The sequence below is a fragment of the Fibroporia radiculosa genome (genome assembly GCF_000313525.1).
Source record: "Fibroporia radiculosa TFFH 294 genomic supercontigs, scaffold5189, whole genome shotgun sequence".
Lineage (NCBI taxonomy): Eukaryota > Fungi > Basidiomycota > Agaricomycetes > Polyporales > Fibroporiaceae > Fibroporia > Fibroporia radiculosa.
This window is the reverse complement of record NW_012133418.1, coordinates 19042-41418: the sequence shown is the minus strand read 5'-3', so window position 1 is coordinate 41418 and position 22377 is coordinate 19042. Positions and strand designations below refer to the sequence as shown.

The 22377-nt window shown below is 49.7% G+C and overlaps 7 protein-coding genes across 7 annotated transcripts; 2 read left to right on the top strand and 5 right to left on the bottom strand.

Moving 5' to 3' along the window:
* Positions 1–25: 25 nt before the first annotated feature.
* On the bottom strand, positions 26–532 carry FIBRA_05769 (uncharacterized protein; the record flags this gene model as incomplete). The annotated part of the gene is made up of 3 exons (XM_012327518.1): positions 26–76; positions 123–338; positions 389–532. The coding sequence occupies 3 exons, from the start codon at positions 530–532 to the stop codon at positions 26–28; spliced, it is 411 nt and encodes a 136-aa protein (XP_012182908.1).
* A 401-nt stretch (positions 533–933) lies between these two features.
* FIBRA_05768 (uncharacterized protein) lies at positions 934–2695 on the bottom strand (the record flags this gene model as incomplete). The annotated part of the gene is made up of 12 exons (XM_012327517.1): positions 934–966; positions 1019–1180; positions 1228–1261; positions 1323–1422; positions 1481–1490; positions 1552–1627; positions 1681–1795; positions 1859–2050; positions 2107–2186; positions 2244–2351; positions 2404–2507; positions 2558–2695. 12 exons carry the CDS (start codon positions 2693–2695, stop codon positions 934–936), a joined length of 1152 nt encoding a protein of 383 aa, XP_012182907.1.
* A 366-nt stretch (positions 2696–3061) lies between these two features.
* On the bottom strand, positions 3062–4696 carry FIBRA_05767 (uncharacterized protein; the record flags this gene model as incomplete). The annotated part of the gene is made up of 6 exons (XM_012327516.1): positions 3062–3238; positions 3305–3562; positions 3617–4132; positions 4190–4329; positions 4380–4512; positions 4565–4696. The coding sequence occupies 6 exons, from the start codon at positions 4694–4696 to the stop codon at positions 3062–3064; spliced, it is 1356 nt and encodes a 451-aa protein (XP_012182906.1).
* Positions 4697–7520: 2824 nt separating this feature from the next.
* On the bottom strand, positions 7521–8562 carry FIBRA_05766 (uncharacterized protein; the record flags this gene model as incomplete). Its single annotated transcript, XM_012327515.1, has 2 exons — positions 7521–7529; positions 7606–8562. The coding sequence occupies 2 exons, from the start codon at positions 8560–8562 to the stop codon at positions 7521–7523; spliced, it is 966 nt and encodes a 321-aa protein (XP_012182905.1).
* Positions 8563–10903: 2341 nt separating this feature from the next.
* FIBRA_05765 (uncharacterized protein) lies at positions 10904–11822 on the bottom strand (the record flags this gene model as incomplete). The annotated part of the gene is made up of 6 exons (XM_012327514.1): positions 10904–11147; positions 11206–11230; positions 11281–11430; positions 11489–11494; positions 11565–11708; positions 11762–11822. 6 exons carry the CDS (start codon positions 11820–11822, stop codon positions 10904–10906), a joined length of 630 nt encoding a protein of 209 aa, XP_012182904.1.
* Positions 11823–12007: 185 nt separating this feature from the next.
* On the top strand, positions 12008–13021 carry FIBRA_05764 (uncharacterized protein; the record flags this gene model as incomplete). Its single annotated transcript, XM_012327513.1, has 5 exons — positions 12008–12280; positions 12332–12408; positions 12466–12680; positions 12744–12851; positions 12903–13021. The coding sequence occupies 5 exons, from the start codon at positions 12008–12010 to the stop codon at positions 13019–13021; spliced, it is 792 nt and encodes a 263-aa protein (XP_012182903.1).
* A 2977-nt stretch (positions 13022–15998) lies between these two features.
* FIBRA_05763 (uncharacterized protein) lies at positions 15999–19788 on the top strand (the record flags this gene model as incomplete). Its single annotated transcript, XM_012327512.1, has 5 exons — positions 15999–16169; positions 16358–16412; positions 16465–16838; positions 16893–18969; positions 19022–19788. 5 exons carry the CDS (start codon positions 15999–16001, stop codon positions 19786–19788), a joined length of 3444 nt encoding a protein of 1147 aa, XP_012182902.1.
* Positions 19789–22377: the final 2589 nt, after the last annotated feature.

Genomic DNA, 22377 nt, shown 5'->3' with positions numbered 1-22377 from the left:
GGGCACCCGCCTATGCGGATTGGGATCAGAATGGCGGTGAGTCGCTCTGAATGAGACTCGGAGGAATACCTTCGCACTGTGGGGGGTGTGACCCATTGGGTCATTGGCAGGAGGGAGGATACGTCTGCAGTGAAACCAGACTGCGCAAGGAAGTCCCGAAAGAGGCGTTTCTGCGCGTGGACGGCCTCTCGAGCCTCGTCGAGCTCGTTGTCGGATGGAAGTGCTCGACCCGGCGCCGGCGAGGCGAGGAGCAGGCCCGTCTCCTCGAAGACCTCCCGAATTCCAGTCATCTGAATGGATTCGTCCTGTGTTAGATCATAGTTTCCACCTGGGAACACCTGAAACGTATTTGTCATTGAGTGCATAATTCGACGGAGGAGATACACACATGAGTGCCAGCGTATGACTGCGACTTGGGGTTCCTCTGGACGAGTAATATCTCGTTGTTTCCATCAACAATGACAATGCTAGACGACAGTCGTGGAGGAGTGGGCTGCGTTTCTGCCATGCCGTGCGTGAGTCTCCTCGACATGGGCGCCCCGAAGGAAATGTCTCTTTGTCGACTAACAACTTGAAATCCACACCCGCTGCTGGCGCATATGCCGAAAAGTCGCAGTCTCTGCACCGCCTGACGAGGGAAGGCGAGAGAGGAGAATGGCAATCTCATATTAGTCTCACCGCTGAAGCTGTCTCCGCAATCTCGGTTATGGTCAACGGAGCGGGCCGGACACCGACTCGTGTTTCAATCTTCAGCGAAGGTAATATCGCGGTCTCGAAGATAATATACAAATACAGTGACCAAAGTCCAGGATAGTACTGCGAGGTTAATCGAGCACAGAACCGACATGATAAAACCAAGAGAAGCTGCGTCTAGTAGCACTATCACTACAAACATTACATCTGTGCCATGCATAAAGCAATCGTGATCGATACTCAGGGAAGGCCTTGCTCGATAGCATGCCAGTCCTAAGAGGTTAGTTCAGCAAATCGGTTGTTGACCTACAATTGTGACTGTCACCTTATGGTCAACCTGGCGGAAGTCTGCGCATGTGTTGGCAATGTGAACCATATACCGTGCAAGTCGGTCCAACTCGCGATCCATCATGGCTTGTGGTGTATGTGCCTCTTTGAATGCGGGGATTTTCAGGCCCTCTCCAGGGTTCAGGGCAAAATTGCGACCCTGCGACAGGATCAAGTTGCGCCCGAATTAAACGAACTATGGCGTACCAGATCATCCACATGAATCGTGTTGTTAGCATTGCTGTAAACATAAAACGTCATGAATGCCGATGAGACAGTTATCATAAACAATCCGGTATTACAACTGAGGAAGATGATTCCAGATGATCTGCAGGGCCTTGACCGAGTGCTTATATTGCTTGCCTTCTCGTTTTGAGAACACAGTGAACATGCACGTCTTGTCTAAGACTTCGCAAGTTCTATTATACAATGCCGTCCACAACAAGATGGAATGACATACCGAACGATATCTAATAAGAGTGATTATCCTTTTAACATGTGGTGACAGCGATCGCTTCGATGCTCACTGACCTGATAATTCCGACCACCTCCAAGCATACCTAATTCTACTAGCTTCGTCTCGAGCCACATCCAATTGGTCTGCGACCTGTCATATATTCTCCTACAGGGATGCTAGAGATGTGCGCTTCGAGGACGTACCATATACAGATATCATAGTAAGGGTAGATCGCTTCCAGAAATTCATGTAGCATTGGCCGAGCACATTCGTTGGGCGGGAGCGCACCAGACGTGAGTGGTTTCGTGTCTAGGATAGCTGCGCTCCATGAGGGCAACCAATAAGCAATACGTGACGCCAATAAGTCGCGAGAGCGCTCACTATAATCCAGATCTAGAACCAAGAGTCGCTTGTTCTCTCTAAGCGGATTGATGATATTGAGTTGCAATTTCTGTGTATGTTCTTTGACCTTTCGCTTGTTTCTCTGATCGTTCATGTATTCCTGTGCAGCAGCGGGGTTCTCAGAAAAGTCTACGTCCAGATCGTTCAATACGTCCGGAAGGAACTCCAGCTCTGTCCGATCAATATACATCAGCATCTTTCGGCGCACAAGAAAGCAGCGAGCGTACGGGATGGATCCTTGAGTTCATGACCTTGTGGCGTTCCAACGAGTGTGAACTTTTTGCCGCTCACGAGGTTGAGGTTACCTCTGCAATTAGCGTATTCACTCTGTGACACAATATTCACGTTAGCTAGCAAGACTCACACCCGTTCCTCATCTGGTGGGAGTTTGCCCTTGACTAAACCAAGAATCTTCTGCCGTTCTGGTGGTACGTCCGTCAGACTCTGCAGCGCGCCTTTCAGATCATAAACACTGTTTTAAATCTTGATGAATACCGATCCACCAGCATCAGAGTAACACTAACCGGTCTGATTCTGCCACGTCTATGGAGAAAGGCTTTCCAGACCAGGTGAAGAGGAGATGGATCCAGCGTTCGCTTTCAACGTCTGGGACGGGGATCGGATCCACCTAGTGAGGGTGTCGAGTGTCCGAGATTATACTTTCAAAAGGACTCTTACTACAGCGGTCACGACGGCGACCTGGTCGTCAGGTTCGACGCCTAGACCTGGTGCCGCCGCTACATTCCCCTCCACATCCGATGTTCCCGGGGCATCGAGCTTCATACGTTTCGATGCAGATGGGCCCTCGGATATCATTAAACCGTGCAATTTCCTCGACGCAAGAGTAAGTGGTGGTGTAAGAAAACAACTTGTGTGTCGCGTAGGTCGCCTCGTGGACCTCCGGTACGCGCCCGAGTGGTTTCTTGTTCATTTCCATCGCGCAGGGCTAGGCCGCTATATACGCGTCATGCACGTGACCCCGATTTCAGCGTTGCTATTGGTGCTTGCCACTTTGATTAGATCATGCTAAGTATAACCTACAGCCACAGTCAAGTCCGAACTCGCCTACAACGATACATCTAGGACGGAGGCGATTTGGATATTTCGATGGTGTTTACACAAATAAGAATAACTTGATACTTAGGGTATAAGGGTATACGAGGGAGACTCAAGCCTCGACCTTTACTCCGTGGCCACGTTCGGCGGCCCATCATAACATAATCGTTCAAATCGATCGTCCCATTGCTGCTCAACGGAGGTGGAAGCCACAGGGAGGCCGGGTATTTCGCGCTGGTTTGGCACGCCTGCTGTATAGAACCCTTCGGAAAGATCGGGGCACGGGTGTGGAACATAAGGAGCCTACGTAGACAAAGAAACAGTCAATCATGCCGCAACTCATGAAATATAGAGAACTTGAATGCTTACAAGATCCCTCCGATCTTGAATCCGCTTCCACTTCACCTTTCCATGCATGAAAGGGTGAATGCGCACCTCATCATTCTTCCCGACGGTGGAAGGATCGTCTTTAACCACCAACCCACCGTACCGTTCAAAAGGCACAGGAATGAGCATTCTTGTCACTAGATCCTTCAAGTCGGGATCTACGTCGATGTCCTCAGGCCATGAGATATCATGGTTGAGAATCGGGTCAAGGAGTTCGTGGTCCTCGTTACCGGCAAAGGGCTATAGGCATACGGATCATTTAGTGGCAGGACACAATAGCAGCAAGGGTCTTACTAGATTGCCTGTCACCATCTCAAACAGACTAACTGCAGCAGCCCACCAGTCGACGAACGGAAACGCTTCGGGAGCTGTGTAAACTGCGAGATTGATTTCTGGCGCTGTATATACTGTTGTCCCAGCTCTTGTCCAATCGTGTGGGTGCGAAATGTGGGCAGCGGAGCCAAAGTCTGCGAGGCAGAGGTACCCGTCGGCACCCATCAACATATTGCCCGGTTTTATATCACGATGAACAATGTCATGCGAATGTAGAAATTCGAGCGCGAGGACAATGTTGGAGAAGTAGAAACGCGCATCTTCGGTCGAGAGCACACCACTCTTTTTGAGGTACGAGTGGAATGAAAGGCACGGAGAAAGCTCTAGAAGGTGGTAAAAGTTAACTTTGTCATCGAAAGTATCGATGAGGCCACAGATGAATGGGTTCCATGGGAGCTCTGTAAGCCATCGGCGTTCGACACTTCGCTCTTGCAGCAAGTACTGATTGTACTCGGTTGTTTTCTTGAAGTTCAAGTTCTACAGCGTATGTAACTCTGAGCATGATGGCGGTGAAATATGCCGACGGTAACTTACACGTTCGCGATAACGATACGATCTCTTTCCAGTTACTTTCATCGCCAGTTGTAAAGGTAGAGTCGACGTTTTCTGCTTTCTGCCGTATTTAACGTCATAGGTAACACGAACGAGTAAGACCTGTCCATTCCCTCCGGTACCTATGCAGTGTCACAGAACAATCTTCCGCAAGAGACAGCACATGTCGCACCTATCCGGCATACACACTCCAGGTCGCTCAGATTCAGAGGTGGCGGGCGGACATCCCGTTTGTGCTCGTATGGCTTTGGTGGATCAGGTCTTGTACGGCGCTGAGCCTTTGTATCCGGAGGAGAGTCAGAGTGCTACGAGAGACTGGTCAGTCAATTGAAGGGTATAACGACAGCGCCACATTACTTTTGAGCTTGATGCCACTGGGAGATCGTCGGACGACGAGGCTTTTGAATGCCTCGAGAAAGCTGCGTTGCGAGTCGGCGCTGATGCTCTCCAAGTAGAGCGTAGACGAGTTTGAGAGCGCTCAGGTGCCATGAAGTAATGTCACGATGATGGGAGGGAGATTGTGATGGTAAAGTGCGAGTAAGAGCAATTTAAACCTGGCCAGTTAACGTGTGGCGGCCCAAGCACCCGCCACAGACGGGATGTATTGTTCTCCACCAGCGGCTATCGACCAATGGTAACATCATAAGGCAGTTAGTCGGCACAATAAAGGCAACTGATTTAGTACACTCTACAAGTAAGCGAGAAACGAGCTTCAAGCTGCTAAAAACCGGGACAAGACACGAACAGTCGAGATTGAGCGTAGTTCTACTCAGTCCGTCGCCAGCTTTCAAACTCCACTGTGGCGCGCGGGTACGATCGATCAAGGTGCTCTCCGATAAAATTCGACAACACAGTAGTGTAACGGGGAGCATAGCTATTGGGTTGTCCGTGTCGTCAAAATAGAGATGTCCACCCAAGCCAAATGCAATTTGTGTTGAGCCTGAAAATTTACAGTAAAGAGTATGGGCATACTATCGGGAAGTTGGTGCTACGTCTCTCGGTGATGGCGTGCAATACGATTTCCCTTGCACTCAGCAGCGATTAGCAAATGGCTATAGAGCACCTCAGGCAACGGTGCTGGTTGATTATGTGCAACTCCAACCTACTCAGGCTCTCGCAGCCTGCACGCAACAAAACGAATTCGGGCCTTGCTTCGAGTATTCTTGTCTCTGACTGAGTGGCCGGAGAGTAGCAAGGCAAGTATGCAAGCTGTTTCGTGTTTGCAGGGTTCTAATGAATTAAATTTCCAGCTGCCGCAGCACCAGACTCAAAACACCACATTCTCTCGTTGTAAAAAGTGTAGTTACGGCTCAAGCAGGTCTGGATGGGGATGTAAAGTAGGGGGATATTATAGTAAGAGAGCAACATGGGAGAAATTAGAACATCTCCGATGCCTAAACTTCTCTGATCAAAGTCTTACAACATTTCATCAAACCACTAGGTTTTGTGGGGAATATTCTGCACAATGAACAAGTCAGCTTGTAATCACTGTTTTCTAACAGTCATACTTACAAAGCCTTCCATCAACTTTATACTGGAAGCAAATAAGCGTGAATGCGAGCCGAGGCGGAGGTTGTTTAGTAACTACGGTCGGTCTTTGTATGATGCGTCGGTGCATCATCCCTACTTCATCTAATATACGAGACACGAGTTGAATGTGTAGCGCGAGCATAGACGTAGATGCACTTACGTTGTACCGCAACCGAGCAGGCATGGCAGTTTCTTCAGAAGTTTGAACGGGACACCCCGCTTCTTGCACGCCCGGTTCAGCACTCTCTGATGCGCCATAGTATACCAATGTCGCTCCTTCGTTCTCTCATTGCCGATTATCCATGCTTTACACAGGGTGCGATAAAACTGTGACTTTGTCAAGATAGTATGTATTACAAGCAAAGCTCGCAACATACCTCCGTGGCACAGCTGTACTGATGAACTAACTTTCTCCGGGACGCGCTGGGACTTCCTAAGACGATGGAGTGTTCGGAGTCGGAGTCATCGTGAGTCATTCCTATAGGTAGTAGCGTGTGTAGTATGGCTAGCTTGGCAGTGAGTTCAAGTGGTGGGGAGGCAGATCATCACTGTGGGGTGGAGAAGTATGCTCGATACAGAGATTCTGAATTGGGGTGCCGCTGTGATGCCAATAGTAGTCCCTGCTTATATATATATTTGTCACTGCCTTTGTATTGTTGACGACTTCGCATGCTTTGTGGGGTACTTCAAATTTGGCTAACCTTTGTGGTTGAACGACTAACGATCACAGCAGACAACAAACGAAGTTTGCACATACACACCGGATGAATGTTCGGAAGTTGCATGAGAAATGTTTACCCCACTATTTTGTGCAGTTATCCATAACGACCTAGTAGGTGTGCAGAGCTTCACTTAAAAAATTGCCGCCAATCAGGGTGGATACACAGGGATAGCACTAGAGGAATATCTGTGGCATGTTCAATGATATAATGCAACCTGCATCGACTTGCGATCCAGACTGCTCGGAGTTCAATAGAACTTTACATAAAGGAAGCAGACAAAGCACGATTTGAAGAATTGTACCATTACCGCGTCTGAAACGAGTATTGGATTTGAGATAGATTCAGAATACGCCAGTAAAGAGCTTGAAAAAGGACAGCGAGGTCTCTCTCCAGACTTGCTGTACAGTCAAAGTCCAGATTTGTCGTACGTAGCACAGAGAATATAAATTGCGTGTTATGTGTAGAGCCATCGTCGAGAGGGAGATTTTAAGGCACTGAGACAGGTAGATGAAAAGACTGGCCTCGCACCCAGACGCGTCGCACAAAGGCTTGTGTTAATCGGAGTCTGGTTCTGAAGTTGCAAAAGACGCGATCACGTGGTAGGTTATAAGAACGCGTCACAGACGCGCCACGGTCATTGACCAATAATTATCATGATACAAAAAAACACGAATCAGGAGATAGAAAGTATAGAGTGGATAGCGTTAGATATGCAAGATGAAGCGATGAGTAAAGCCATAAGTAATAAATAATAAATAATAATAGAACCGGGAAATGGGAGGAAACAAGCCAGAATAGTGACTCTCAGATCATGCCATGAAACAGCTTGTCTTCATGTGGCGCCTCAAAGCATCATCCCTACTTAGTCTGATGTACAAAACGTAAGTTCAGTGTGTAGCGCGAGCATGGACATAGATGCACTTACGCTGCACCGCAACCGAGCGGGCATGGCAGTTTCTTTAGAGGTTTGAACGGGACACCCCGCTTCTTGCATGCCCGGTTCAGCACTCTCTGATGCGCCATAGTATACCAATGCCGCTCTTTTGTTCTCTCATCACCGATTATCCATACTTTACATAAGGTGCAATAACACTGTGTAATTTGTTAGGGGAGTATACTACATCATAAGTGATGCTTGTAACGTACCTCTGGGATGAGCCCATATCGCGACGTCACGCTCCTTGGGCGAGAGAAGCGTCTTATTTTCCTCATGAGTTTCCCTTCGCTCTCATTGAGGTAAGGAAATAGAGCTTTCAAGTTCGACTGGTCCCCATCGCTCGCGGTGACGTCGATCGAGCTTGACGACGAGGTAGAAGAGGTGTCGGAAGAATAGGAGGAATCGGGGCAAGAATCAGGTGAATCGGGGGGAGAATCAGGGGACGGTAAACAGTCAAAAATGTACGCCAATGGTGAGGAAGGGGAGGAGCACGGGGACGGGGACGAGGGCACAAACATGGAACTCAAGTTTCCCGTGCCTTCTTGAACGAAAATCATGGACCATCCTGTCAGCTTCTCTACGTTGGGTGCATCGTCTACTGTCGGCGCTACTTGTACTTTCCAGACGTTTGAGATGGGTTTTTGTACGAATTGATTCGGATTTGCGTCGACAGAATTGTGCACAGCCTCGATCACAGGAGAGACATTAAGTTGCGCTGGGATACCGAAGGCGGGAGACGGATCGAAACTTGATAGCGGCCCCCAGTGTGCGTCATTTCTGAGGAGGCTCTCTACCGGAGGCGGGGAAAAGTGCTGATTCGCATAAGGTACGAACGAGGGTATCGTTGGAGTAGATAGGGTTTGAAGACCATACGGTGCTGCACCATTGTGATCTTCTGGCTGTTGCACGAAGTTGGCTAGTGGGAGAGGCGGAATTTGAATACCATGGACGACCGAATCATCATAGTTGGAGTCCTCCAACTGCTGTCCGAAATCGGCCGATGCGACATCCGACAAGAGGAACCGAAAGTAGCGGTCTGCATCGGCGTTGTCAACGGTGTTAAGTTCCAGCGCGTCGGCATTGCTAAATGTGTTAACATCGAAAGTGTTAGTGTTGCCAAAGATGTTCAAGTCAGAGGCGTCGGCATCGAAAGCGTTGAAGGCCATCTTCGTCAAGGTAGAAGAGTAAGAATAAAGTGTAAGCGAAGTAAACGTTAGCGGAAGAGACTGCGAGAACAAACTGAACCTGCAGCAGCTCCGGAGTCCCACTTAAATATCCTCGGGTATACACCATCATCCTGTGGCCGACACGCATCCATAGAGTCCAGCCCACACCATACACCATGCAGCGAGCCTCGAGGTCGAAGGCATCTGTTTGTGCAGCGGTCTCATCGCAGAGGATTACCTTTGTCTTCGTGCCAAATTGGGAGCACGGTCGCAACCGTTGCCCCTCCACACGAAAGCCACAGTACGCGTGTAGCGCAAGATGAATAAATGCCACCCGGATCTGACGCCAGAAGACGGCGGCGGGCGACCCTAGGTGACGAGGCGTCTGCGGAACCGCCTGCCGAGCCGGGAGCCACTCTAGCGAAGCACGCAAAAAATAACATCCCACCTACGCTCACCGTGATATGTCGAGAACAAAGGCCAACCTGACCAGCCACAACCAATGCAATTAATAATGCGGGCTTCAATTGAATCCTCAATATCCGGGGGCTGTAACAGAACCAAATTCGCCAAGCTTCTCGCTTACAGAAGCACATCCTGTGGAAGGTTGAGCCAGCCACACCAGATTGGTCAGAAAGACTGGCTTGCCAAAGAGCCCACGATCTTGTTCACTTCTGCCTCGTTTCCGGGAGGCGGGCTGACCTCTGCGAGGTAGCGTCAGCATCCACTCTGGTAGCAAAAAGAGGGCGAAACACATCTCATCGCGTGAAAGGCTTCACAGATGTAATGGCCCTTTCCGAAGGAGGGCTCTCCCAAACTTGCGCTCCTCACCATCAGCTGATGCCTTGGACATGCAAGGCACACGGCCTGCTGGCGTTCCGTCGACGCTGCCATGCTCGGGCCAAGCGCGTTAACGTCGAAGCTGAGGTGTGTCGGACGGTTTCGCTTCCGCTAAACATAGTCAAATTGTAGATCCCATACATGCTGAAGGCACGAATCCCCTTCTTGTCGAAGAGAAATTTTCTGCCCTCTTGGACGTCCTGCAAGCCGACTTATACCAAGGCCTGCGTAGCGGTTCGACTCGGGAATCTTCGACCTGGGAAGAAGAGGGGCACGACGTGGATATCGCCTAGTAAAGGTGAGTGAGCCGTCTGTTATAGAGCAAGTAAGAGATCTTACTTATGTGAGCGGTTTTTGCCGTGTCGATAGCGGTATAGATGCACCCACGTCAGGGTGTTGCCTAGCTTGTCTTCGTCAACGATGATAGATGTAGATGATATTTTGGACATACTTAAATGTCAGAGATGTACTCACGTCTTATACATTTTCGATCAGAAAGATCTGGCCATAAGACATACAACTATACGATGGTAACAGAGGTATTATCACGAAGATAGGCGTACCAGCAATGGTTACCTCCAAGTGTCTTCACATGTCCACTAACTACCTGAGACTGCTAAAACGTCGAGAAGTCAGCAGTTATCCGAGGGGCGGGTCGGGCACTGGGTCAGCGTTTTCGAATGGGATGGGCTAGCTGGATACGATAATCCATTCCAACTTGGACTCGAGCTGTTTCAGGAGACCTGTTTTCAAGAGACCTGTTCGTCCTCGACGCTTGATCATTATCGAAATGCACGATGAGGTCTCGAAACGAGGGTGCACCATAATATGCTGCATGCACCTGATCGCCTTCACAGAACGCAGAGAGCGCAGGCGTCAATGGCGAGGAATATGTAGAACTCGCCAGACTGGATATCCACACAGCACGTCAGCGGTGATATCGAATGAAGATTTGAGTACTTGCCGCCGACGAGTTAGGTTGCGGGAGAAAGCGTGAAGCAGACAACATGGCATTTGTTGATACCGATAACCGAATTGCTGATAAGCAAAGAGGGCCAGATTGAGCCTGTTTATAGCCGTAGAGACGGATGAATTCCGTTGGGCGCGCACAAAATCTGGTCGATGAAATGCAATGTTTGGTATGTTACCTCGCTGTCCTGCATGCTTTCAACAACCCATTTGGTTCCAATGTGTGATCCTAATAAGTTGTGGTTCAATCCAATTGTGATCTTACCCGTCCGGAAAGAGTTCGAACTGATTCATCACTCCCCTCACTGGAGCACGTCTATTATGCAAGATCGGAAACGAAAGCTTCATGCCTCGAGTGCTTCATTGCAGCCAGTTCCCCCGGGGATCGACCAACGGCTACGGACTCAGGTCACGCGATCGGTTACGAGAGAAGATTTGCCATAGTCAAGCAAAGTTGCCAGACTCGATACTAGGTGAGGGTAGTGATAATACAGATATCATAAGGGGAAAATCACGAGCAGCGGAGATAGTATTACTTCCTTAGTGCGCTCGGGGGAGGAGGAAGAAGCGGAACTCCCAGACCGCCTGAGGATGAGCTTGTACTGCTTCCTAGTAAGTTCACACTCGGCGTGATGCGTGCTTTTGTTCGTCCTGGAATGTTAATGGAGAAAGTCTGACCATCCTTGAGGGAATAATCTTTCTTTGGGCCAGACGGAACATGAGGGGAGGGCGAGTCGGTTGCGGCTTCCGCAGGATTCATGCGGGCGCGCCAGCGTCTGGAATCCCGGCCATGGTCAAAACGTAAGGCGCACAGCTACTGAAAGTCAAACTTACTTGGTATAATCCTGCAACGTGACGTCTACACATAGTCAGCTCATATTGGGGTCGTTTGACTACGATACAACTCACTAAAGTCAAAACTATCAGTACGCTCGATGAAGCCCATTCCAATATAGGCTCTTCGGCCATTATCTTCCACACGAACGACAAAGTATCGCGATGAATCGAGTACGGCCTCCACGCAGGGCTTAGCGGGATCATAGTCGGCCTTTGCGAACACTAGAGCGATATTCATGTCTAAGGATGACACTCTGAATCAAGAGAAATGCTGACGTACATTCACCTGGTGTTAGTTAAAGGACAAGTTCGTCCTGAGTTGGGCAGATACAAATGGAGGATGCGGACACACTCACCGGTGGTGGGATCCTCAAATTGGATGAATACTCCAGCAGATCGCTCGATGATACGCAGACGACCCTTCCAAATAGGACTCGCTAAATCTCCCCATTCTTGTGCGCGGTGGCCCTCATTCTTCTTGAGCGGTGGGATCTTGTACACTGCCCGATCTGCGTCAGTGACATGCGGAAATGTGCCTAGCAACGCAACTGACCTGAGACTTCTCTGCCAATGTAGAGAATGCTTTCAATGTCATCTTCGCGAAATTCGTCCATCTAGTCTGTCTCAATGCGTCGGGGGATAGTAGCTGATCAAGACGTCAAATACAGGCGCGGTGCAATGGATCACTTTGGATAGCGCGACGCGCACGTGCCAAGAACGCGTCTACCGAGTCTTATTAGAGTCTATGCGCCATTGCGCCTCGATTCGTCTCTGACTTGTACCACATAACTTACGCACAATGACAGGGCCCCCGACTCCCCCTCTCATCACACCCGCTGAGATTGAAGACGAAGCTCGTACCTCTGAGCCAACACAACCGGAGCAGCCACCGACACCCGCTCCTACAGAGGCACTCCAAACCGACCAGCCTCCCGCGAATGAACCTGCTCCTGCAACAGTGGTCGAGGATCAGAGAACTCAATACGAAATCCACTTCCGCAAGGTAGCGGAGCTTGCGGAGAAGAGTGAATATCAAGAGCTGATCAATTTCGCAGAGGAAGTGGACATCATTGTACGTACGCGCCATTTCGATCTTGTTAGCATCGCCTTCACAGCTATGCAGCCTGGCAATGAGAAACATCCGACACGAGTTTTCATAACTGCACCTCTTGTGCTCTCATACTGCATTGTGGATCAACTGTGTGTCTCCCCAGCGACTGCGACGTCCGCTTTTGCTCATTGATTACCCTACCATAGCCCAGCGGCTCGCCACGCGCTGACGCGACTGCCTAAATCTCTAGCAAGTCTTCCCGTGACGAAAGGTTTATATCGCCTACTTGCTTCCGTCTGGGAGCGAAACTACAGTTCTGTGTATATCCGCGCCAAAGAGCTCTTCAATCTATGCCAACAAACCGATCCTGCCAGTGGTGAATTGCCGACGCTGATAGCCAACATGGTGACTGTATTTGTTGGTAGGTGCCCCTTCGACCACGCTGTACAGATCAGTATGCCAAAAAATATGATTATTGCTACAGATGCATTTCGCGCGAAGACATTCGCGCTCTTGGCTAAAGCGTACACGTCTCTACCGGTGTCACTTGCGCATACATATCTAGGCTATTCTCCAGAGGAATTACTGACGGGTAGGTCAAAGAGGTCGTTGTTCTTATATTAGACTCTAATCACCGTCATAGTTGCGACGTCAAAAGGCTGGATATGCCACAACCAATCCCTCATTCCTCCTCCACCAAGTACATCGAGGTCTGATAACTTCGCAGCACGTACGCCCCTTTATTTTGTTTATTATATTTGATCCTTATATCACAAATTTAGTACAATCGAGATTGAACGCGTTCAATGTTGTGGCAGAGAGTGTGGCAAGAGTAGAATTCTGAGAAGCAAAGGGTGGTCACATTATTTCTGCAGCCTTGGGGAGTGTACTTTTCTGTGTATTCCGTGCTACTGATGTCATTGTTGTGTATATGATAGCTCTGAACATTCCCAACACATTCCGGATTTTCCATCGTTTTTTGCGTCTGCAGTTGGCTTGGCGATTGTCTTGTCGTATCGTTGATATACCTTGGGCTGACACAGCGCTTTCTACATACACCCATGCAGTGATCATGTACGTGGGACCCACTACGGTTTAAGGTAATTGATTCAAGGAACGTCCACAATTTACCGTTGCAAGAACGAGGATTCGAATATTCGTGCAATATTACAGATCCCTCAATCTCATATTGAGTGGAAGTTTTACTCTTCACCGATAGCGCTATGCAGATAGTAGCATAATAGCTACAGTCTCGCGCCCTTCTCAGCGCTCAGCTTTCGCCACAGGTTCGCTCTACACAGGCCTTTTGCGTCACACACACACAAGCTTTCGTCCTAACAGGACACGCGGTAATCTGCATCTCTTCTCTCGGCATCAACCTATTGCTGAGGCTATCACGGTTATGGTACTCGAGCTGTCAACGACGGAGTCTTGAGCTTTGCGATGAGACATCTGTCGTCAGCATTCTCTTCTATGTGATCCTCGGTTTTGAAGTTCGTGGTGGAGACTAGCAATATCGCAGATTCAGTCGTGTTCACCGCATGCTGCTCTTGAAGCTGCCATTATCGCTACATGTAAAGGTGATCAGAAAGCATAAAGTGCTTTCAACAAGACAATGCCGGGACGCCTCCTGATGGCAAACGCAATCCGTGCGTCGTATCGCACCGCCAGAGTTCGTCGTGGGAGTATCTACCATGATTTTATAAGGGCTGGGTGCATAGTATCCGCTGCTCATCACATTCGCTTTCCAATTCTACATTCACAGATTTAACTGTCTCTTGCGTAACTCCCTTTCGGACAACTATGCGCGCCCTACACACACATTTCATCTTCGATCCTTCCCTTGCTACAAATATACTCACTTCGCACTCGCGATAGCTGCACCCCAAGCAATCGAGGTGCTTCAGCTCGTCGCATATTTACAAAGGAAAGGCTTACTTGTGCGTTGAGATGAGAAGGGTTCGACGGAGCCGCCAACAATCCCCACTCGAGTTACAGCGGAAGGGCCATGAAGTCACTCAATGAAGAGAGTGGGGAGTGTTTCTTGCGAGGGAATCGCTGCTGCTGTTCCGGGAAGCCCGGAAACTACTAGCTTAAATAATAATATCGGGGCAGTGTCCGGAATCCTGTGAATTCCTATGGTACAGCTATATTGAATCCCTCGTGAGCGGGAGAGTTGTAAATGAGTGCATTTCAACGTGAACATGCCTGTCAGCTTGCAGTCATTTAAAAACTGTAATTTCGTGAAATTGCCGATTCATGGCAGGACTGACACTGCTTCTCTGATCAGTTGATCAGGTCAATCTCGGTGAGAAATGGGAGGAGGCACAGGCTCATGAGAAGGAGCGCAGTGATGGAAATCAGCCTGGGACTCAGCACACAGCTGAATTCAGCACTCGCAAGCTCAGAGTCCACACCCAGGCTGGCCACAAGAACAGAGGGAGATGGGTAGGCAGGTGTCTTGACGAAGTTGGGACAGTGCTAGGTAAATGCATTAGGGGCAGTGATGAGCTAGTTAACAGGGGGCTGTGAGGAGGGATAGGCAGCTGGCTGGACTCACTGCAGCAAGCTAGACTATATACCCTGCACAGCGCCTCACCCTTCGTGGTCGAACAGAACAGCCACTCCACCGGACTGTAGCCCGACGCAGGTTTCCTCTGACAGCTACCATCGTGCTCACCAGCATCCGGTCACGGTCATGCAATGGGATCCTTTGAGCCTCTGCCTGTGTCAGGGTGCCAGCCTACAATGCCGGAAGGCAAGTGCAATCAGCAGGGGCATTGTCAACATAAGGAGGGGGGAGGCATGGGCGGCGTGAGGAGGGCGTGGCAGTAGTGCGAGCTAGTGCAGGCACGAGGGTGTGGGAGGACTGACCAGGGAGGGAGGGGCCGTCTTGCTGTTGAGCAAGATGGCAGCACAGCAGTGCAAGGAGGGCAGGGGCATGGCAGTCGCAGTCCTGCCATTTGCAAGGAAATCCGATCTCTCCGTGAGGGATTCTATTCATTCACAGGGAAATTAAATCTCATTGCGAATGGCGGGTTTGCCCATGAGCAGGATTGGCAACTAGAACCCACTAGTGATGGTTTGATCCAGTGAGCACTACATACTTACGCAAGCGCCGTGGTTTGACCCAGTCGAACACCAAAGATATATAAGTACGCAGAGCAATGTGTCCTTGCGGTCGCAAGAGCACCCACTAGAAAGTGTTCTAATCGTGATCCAGGAAAGAGGAGTTAGGACGTTGTCTTCACCAAGCTATTCAGGTTACGCATTTCAGAAGTCCCTGCTCACAATTGTCATCGTATGCTGAAAAGCTGTTCAGAAGAGCAACATCAGTCTTATTGTTCACCAGAAACTGAAAGTATATTTCACTGTTTTCCAGGCGTATAGCATGGCTAGCAACCATCATAAGTAGCGCACAATAATCTGAAGGTAGATCAGAGCGTAGGCGCCAGTTTTGGTTCATTCAACGTCCGATTGTGCGGAGATGGTTCGGAAATGGCAGTTGATGGCAGGCTCCGCAGCTGAGTGTAAAAACCCTCCACGGCGTCCAGCGAACTCAGTCAGTCCGCCACTGGTCGTTGAGAAGTCAAAGTCAAGCCGTCTGCGACTATATGCCAGACCCTGCAGCTCGCACAGTTTCCTCCATCTTCGCGCTCAACTGTATCCAGAAACCCGACAACACGCGTATCTTCCTGCGCAAACCAGAAGACGCGACAAATCACGCTTTCTGATAACCATGGCCGGCTCTTCGCGTCATGCGCGCACCGCTAGCCCACCACTCACCAGTACAAGTTATTCGAACGCGTTAACAGCGGTGCAGCAAAAGCTGAACGTTGTAACGCGTCTTGCCATCGAGGGGAAGTCGAAGAAGGGCTGGGACGGTGCTGCTATCAAAATGTACTTAAAGGTAAGTCAGCTAGAATTTTGCAAGCGCGTGACCCTACTTGGACAAGTATGATTATGAGGATCATTATCCCCGAAACTACATAACCAAACTCTCATTCTGGAATGATGCATCCTCTTTTCCGAATTACATGATCGTCTGGCTTGTTTCTACTTCATGCCTTGGGTTTTGATTACTCATTAACAGTCTAGATATCACTTCCTTTAGACAACATCACTCCGGGTGCAACTATTGCTTTATTCCCAGGTATGCCTTGTATGTATTGCACCCTTGTTGATGCCCTGTTGACTCCGTGCAGAGGAAAACCTCAAAATTCTTGACTCGCAGGTCCACCCGCTCGACAACGATTCGTCGCCATACAACTTCTCGTCAGCTAATTCCCCACTCCTGCACAAGGCAGCCCGTGCATTGAACCTACGTCCGCGACTGAATGCATCATACGTCTCTACTATGGACCCTGTTTCTTCATCAGTCAACATTCCTCCCCTCGACGATAAATATACTGGGCACGTTCTTGTCAGCGGATACCATGTCTCGTATGTTCTACCAAAAGAATTCCCACGTCGAGAGAGCGAAAGTCACAGTCGGCGAGGAACATCTATGATACATTTCATGGCAGCCGTTGACATCTGGGTACCCTTCGTGTCCCGACCACCTCAGGCGCCGTACCTAGTAGGTTCTTGACCAATTCGCATCCTTGGGTAGAGTAAGCTCATATTCGTTCAGCTGTCTATTCCCATCCCTCGCTGTTTGTCCAATCAAATCAAGCTCAGTATTCCCTCCCCTGGTTCTCCAATAGCATCTTCATTGGCATCGCTTTCGTCAGCAGACGAAGATGCCGTTTCTTGGGACCTTACATCCGAGCCCCATGTCACTCGGGCTCAGACAACCCGTCTCGCACGTTCTTACTCATATAATAATTTTGCGGATGACGAATCAAGTGACGCATCGACATCGGCGGGATTCTCCGAGGGCTATGGGCTCCGAGGCACTTTTCAGAGCGCAGATCGTGTCCGCGTCAGATGGGCGATGCCTGTCAAACCTGGGGAGGTCCCAGAAGCTGCGGATGGACGCCATAAAGTTGGAATCAAGGAGGTGGAAAGCAACATGACTTGCACTGTATTGGATAATGCCAAGGGCAAGGAAATAGATAAAACTGGTAAAGGTATAGTGATGCGACTGAACTATACTGCAAGTTGCAGAAACGTATGGTTTCCTGGGGTGGCGACGCTTCTGGGAATGGATGTTGGTCTTCAAGCTGATGACTGCAGCATCTCTTGGGTACCCGGGATGGACCCGAAGTGGACCATAACGGGCGGCACAGGGTTTACTGGTTTCGCCATTGGAAAGCCTCCGCCCGTTATTTCTGGCCGATCTTCTCCGGAGGTTGCGCCATCCATATACATCCTACCCTCGTCACCGGATGGTCGAGCTACTATGAATGGTCATTTTCCATCAAGGACTAGTTCAAATAGCTCCGTTGGTTCATCAAATTCTATGTCTCTCCTTCGTGCTCCGCTCCCCGCTCAAAGCGTCGCAGACTACTCTTTCGAGGGTTCTCCTGTTACGACACCCACTGGTACAGTGTCGTCTCTTGCCTCTCTCGGACCACCGTCCAGCCCAGAACGTATGCGTCGGAAGAGGGCATCTTCTGTTAAAGACCCCCCCGTGGGAACTGATACGGACGTCGATGTCGATGTAGGTGTGCGGCTACCTAAAGTGCCCGTCACTGTACACCTCAATATGAACGAGCTTCTCCCCCCATCGAAGAATGTCTTTGAATTTAGTATATCTGGAACGGTTCTCGTTACTCCTTCACCTCAACTTCGCCCTTCATCAGACGGCGAAGTCGAATCAGGTCCAATCGCTGTGCCTACCTTCCGTGTGTTATACACAGACAAGGAAAGCATTTCAACGTTGATAAGAAACGAGAGTGAGCGTCAATCTGTCCATGTTCACAATGCGACGAAAGACAAGCGGGATGGGAAGACTCTGAGGAATATACTGACAAAAGGAAATCAGATGGCATGCGGGAAGAACGCGGTGCGGATTGCGGTTCGACAGCAGCCACTCACCGTTTCTCCACCCATAAACCGCAACAGGGAGCTGAGCGACGATAGTGCAGATATGTCTCATAATCGCACAAGGATGTCCAATGGTTTTCGGTCTTTTGCCTCGACATCTCGAATGCGGGAGACATCCATGATGTCATCTGCCAAACTTCAACCGCGGAGGGACGGCGCCCTCATGATACCATCGGTTGTTGTGACAATTACACAACTGCCAGACACTAGCAACCCGTACAACAATGGGTACGCTGCCCGGCTGACCCTTCCTGCACCCTCGGATGCCGACTCGGAATGGCTCGAGTTCGGGCTCGCACTTCCTAGCCCAGAAGCACCGGTCTCCGACTCTCCCGAGGTCATGATCCGCAAAGGTGCGAATATTACCAATGGCCCGCCGCGAGTCAACATCGCAAGCGCGAGCGTAGAAGGTGTCCCTGTGCGCTTTCAGGCCAATGCGACGGTGAAGCAAGATGCTACGCTCGCCGGACTTGATCTACCATTCGAAGAAACAAGTGGCAAAGAATGGATTACTTGGGTTAGCGTGCACGTCGGGCACATTGGCGGAGGCAAGGTTGAAATTGTTTATATTGTGGAAGGACCGACCGAGCCTGAATCGCAAGAAAAGTCCAAGGGGAAGGGCAAACAAAAAGAACGGCAGAACGTGCCGTTCGACGTACTCCTGCCTAGTTTCCCTTTACCTGTGGGTGAGCTTCGAGTCAATATAGAACTTGAGAATGGTTCGTGGAATCTTCGCTTGTGAAGATCCCCAGTGATAACAATTTGATCTAGGTTTTGAAATTTTGACATTGCAGACAAATCTGACCTCCCAACGGAACACATCCCATGGCCGTAGACTCTTGAGCTACGCTCTTAAAGAGTTCCATTACCCGCGCCTTGCTATGTCTATATCATCCGTTTCTCCCCCAAGTGTCTCTCGCCCTCCTCTGAGCCTAAAAATATGGAAAGCAGCTCAAATTGCTGCAATTCCCATATTCGTCTTAATCATCTTATCCTTATTAACCGATCTCCGACATAAGACAGGAGAGTTGCACACATTGCGAGAAAGTGGCCGCATCCATTCGCCTAACACAGAGACAGTAATCAACATTCCAGCCACAGTCACTGTGACAAGTACCATAACCACCGTTGTTCCCCATAAATGGTGGCACCCATCGGGCGCCACGATGACAAACGAACTACCGACCATCTCAGCGGTACCGCCCCTGGAAATTTCTTCCACCCTGCCACCTGCGACCGCATCCCTTACGACTGCTACGTTCGATATGACTGACACGGACTATCACCTGCCAACGTTCACGCCCTCAGTATCCGCCCCCGCTCCTCTCAACCCTCCACCCGAACAACATGCACTGATGAGGCGCGATGTCACCCTCTTATTCCCCTGGACGCTTCATTTCGAGATACCAGACATCAAGTTTCCTAACATTACTATACCAGATGGGGCACGCGAGACCGTCACTTCCGTCCTCCGTCACGTCGACGCCGTGTGGCAAATATTCCGAAGAGTGTTGCATTATCCTCTAGATCCTCCATGACCCCATGAACTCCTTGTGTTCTCTTGCTTTCAGGATTTCCGTGCTATGACAACGCTTCACAATGAACTCATTTCGGACATACGTAGCAGCCTTCTAATTCTAATTTATGGGTATCCACATGTATATATACAACTACACTGACACCTGTACTGCGAGCCAGTATAGTAGATAATTAATATGTAGACATGAATTGGCCTTGTAACATAACGGAAGGATTGCTAGAAGGTGTACAGATAGCAATAATCAATACAAAGAAATCATCCTCAGTCGCAACGTTAGAATATGCTCCTTCAGATCAGAACTTGGCTATTCTGAGATCATCCCATAACACCAACGGCCGTGGAGGATTTGACCTTCGCAAGGTAGCCTTGAATGCCGTGAGGTCGTCAATGACGCGCACGTCTTCTTTGAGCTTGCCCTCATAATCAGCTTGCGCCGGGTATTTCCCCAGCAACGCTGGAAGAGAAGCGAAGATGCCTTCTACTGTCTCCGGTGAAGCGCCAGATTCCTCGCTGGACAGCATGGTCCGCCAATATTTCTCGAATTGCGTAAGGAGGGGCTCGCCATGATCATTGAGCAGTTCTTCCCTCCACTTTTGACCATCGACGGATACGTCTTTGTCTACCAGAGCAGCTTCAAAAGCTTCCATAGCAGCAAGGCTGACCTTCTTCGGCCGTGGCTTCCGCGATCGCAGATGAGTCGAGATCTTTGCCCGCGAGGCTGATGAAGGATGAACACGAGTCAGGAAGAGGGATATGACGTCTTGCTTAGTGATAGTCTTGACTAAAGCAGCGTCCTGATCGGCTGTGGTTGGGAGCATTCAGCTAGAACTATGCCAAGAGGCAGAAAGAACTCACGTCGCAAAAAGTCTAAATATCCGGAGTCTACGTGCGTCCAATACTTGTTTGTCTCTTCTCCAAGATTCTTCGATGCTTCTCTCCACCGGCGCTCCAACCCAGCCTGTTGTTCCTTGAACTCTGCGTCAGGCATTTCCTCTAGCCTGTCCTTCATCTCCTCCAGGAACGCATCCACGCGCTCTTCAAGATAAACGGGGGTTCGCTCACTCTGGATGACGATGCGCAGCCCAACGGTCGATTCCCCCACGGAGATCATCTGCGATAGAGACACAATGTAACCAAGCTGCTCCCTTGTGCGAAGAACGCTGAAAGCAGGCTCGGAAAGGATCTGAGCAAGCAGGGCAGAAGTGACGCGTAAGCGGGGCTCCAAGTAGGATCCGATATGGAGATAATATGAGATTGATGAGTTAGGGTCTTGGGCATTGGGCACGACCGTTGACCAGACGTGATTAGAACCTATTGTAACACAACATTAGCTCAGCGCCAATACTGATGGGATAAGACGTGCCATCATGCGGAATAAGCGCTGTTTCAACTACATCGGAGGGTTTCAACGAAGATGCATTGAGAATATTCTCCGTCATCTCGGCCAATCCCTCTGCCTCCTGGTTGAATAATCAGTCGGTGTCAAAGGAATGATCATGCTGTGCTTACATCTTTACGCATGTTGCCAACAACTAGCATCCGAATGTAGATTCGTGAGAGCAGGCGAGCAGCGTGAGCTTGTATCTCCTCAAGAGTTATGGCTAATGTGAAAGATAAGCAGCATGTTCAAATGCGGAGACAAATGACCCACAAGAGACAACTGCTAGTTTCTCCGCCAACAACCATTGCTGTTCAGTGAGCAAGTGTCGACCGTAATAGTCAGCCAGACGGAACGGCGGCCCCATGAAAAAGTTCTCGTAGTCCCGCTTCGCCTACCAGCCAAATCATGAGTCAGTGAACCAGTTCGACTTGATCCGCGGTGAGCCTGACCTGATCTTTCATGACTGCCAATCTATCAGCCTTCAGTCGCACATTCTTCACTCGCTCAAGGACATCCCTCGCGAGAACATGCAACTTGTCGTTGTAGCCAGATAGCACGACGGACACCCCAAGCATTTGGGGAGAAAAATTGTACTTCAGCCCGGCAAGATCGGCATCATAGGCGAACTCAGTCAGGGAGTCGTTGACAAGATCAGAGAAAAGTCTTGGGCAGAATGAGTCATCTGATCAAACTGAACGGATAGTATGGCTTACCGAGTCATTACGCTTGCTCTCGCTGAATTATTCGCCTCAGGACTAATGAAGCATAGGTCAACACCAGTAATGAGATGCTGAGATGTTAAACGGACCTGCGGATGTCCATCAATACATGTGCCTTGGGTATCCAGAACTGATCATCCTTTTTGTGCCACAGGCTGGATACTTCAGTTTCTCTGATGAGCAAAGGACGCTTCAGCGGCTGCAAAATTGGCGGTCAGGTCTCCGGCGATGTCATCAATAAACATATCTGAATTCACCTGCTCCACGGGGAGCTTCTCTACATCCAGATTAGCCGGAATAAATTCGTTCGGGCCAGGCAAGAAAAGCTCAGGAATGTCGTTCGGACCTTGAGCCTACTATCATAAGTCAATGCATCTGGGAGCATCATGACCAGCATACCTGAGCGATAAAGTCCTTATCGAATTTCTCCACTCGGTACGATGTGCCATACCACGGCTCCTGCTCCCAGGTACTCTTGCCGTTCACT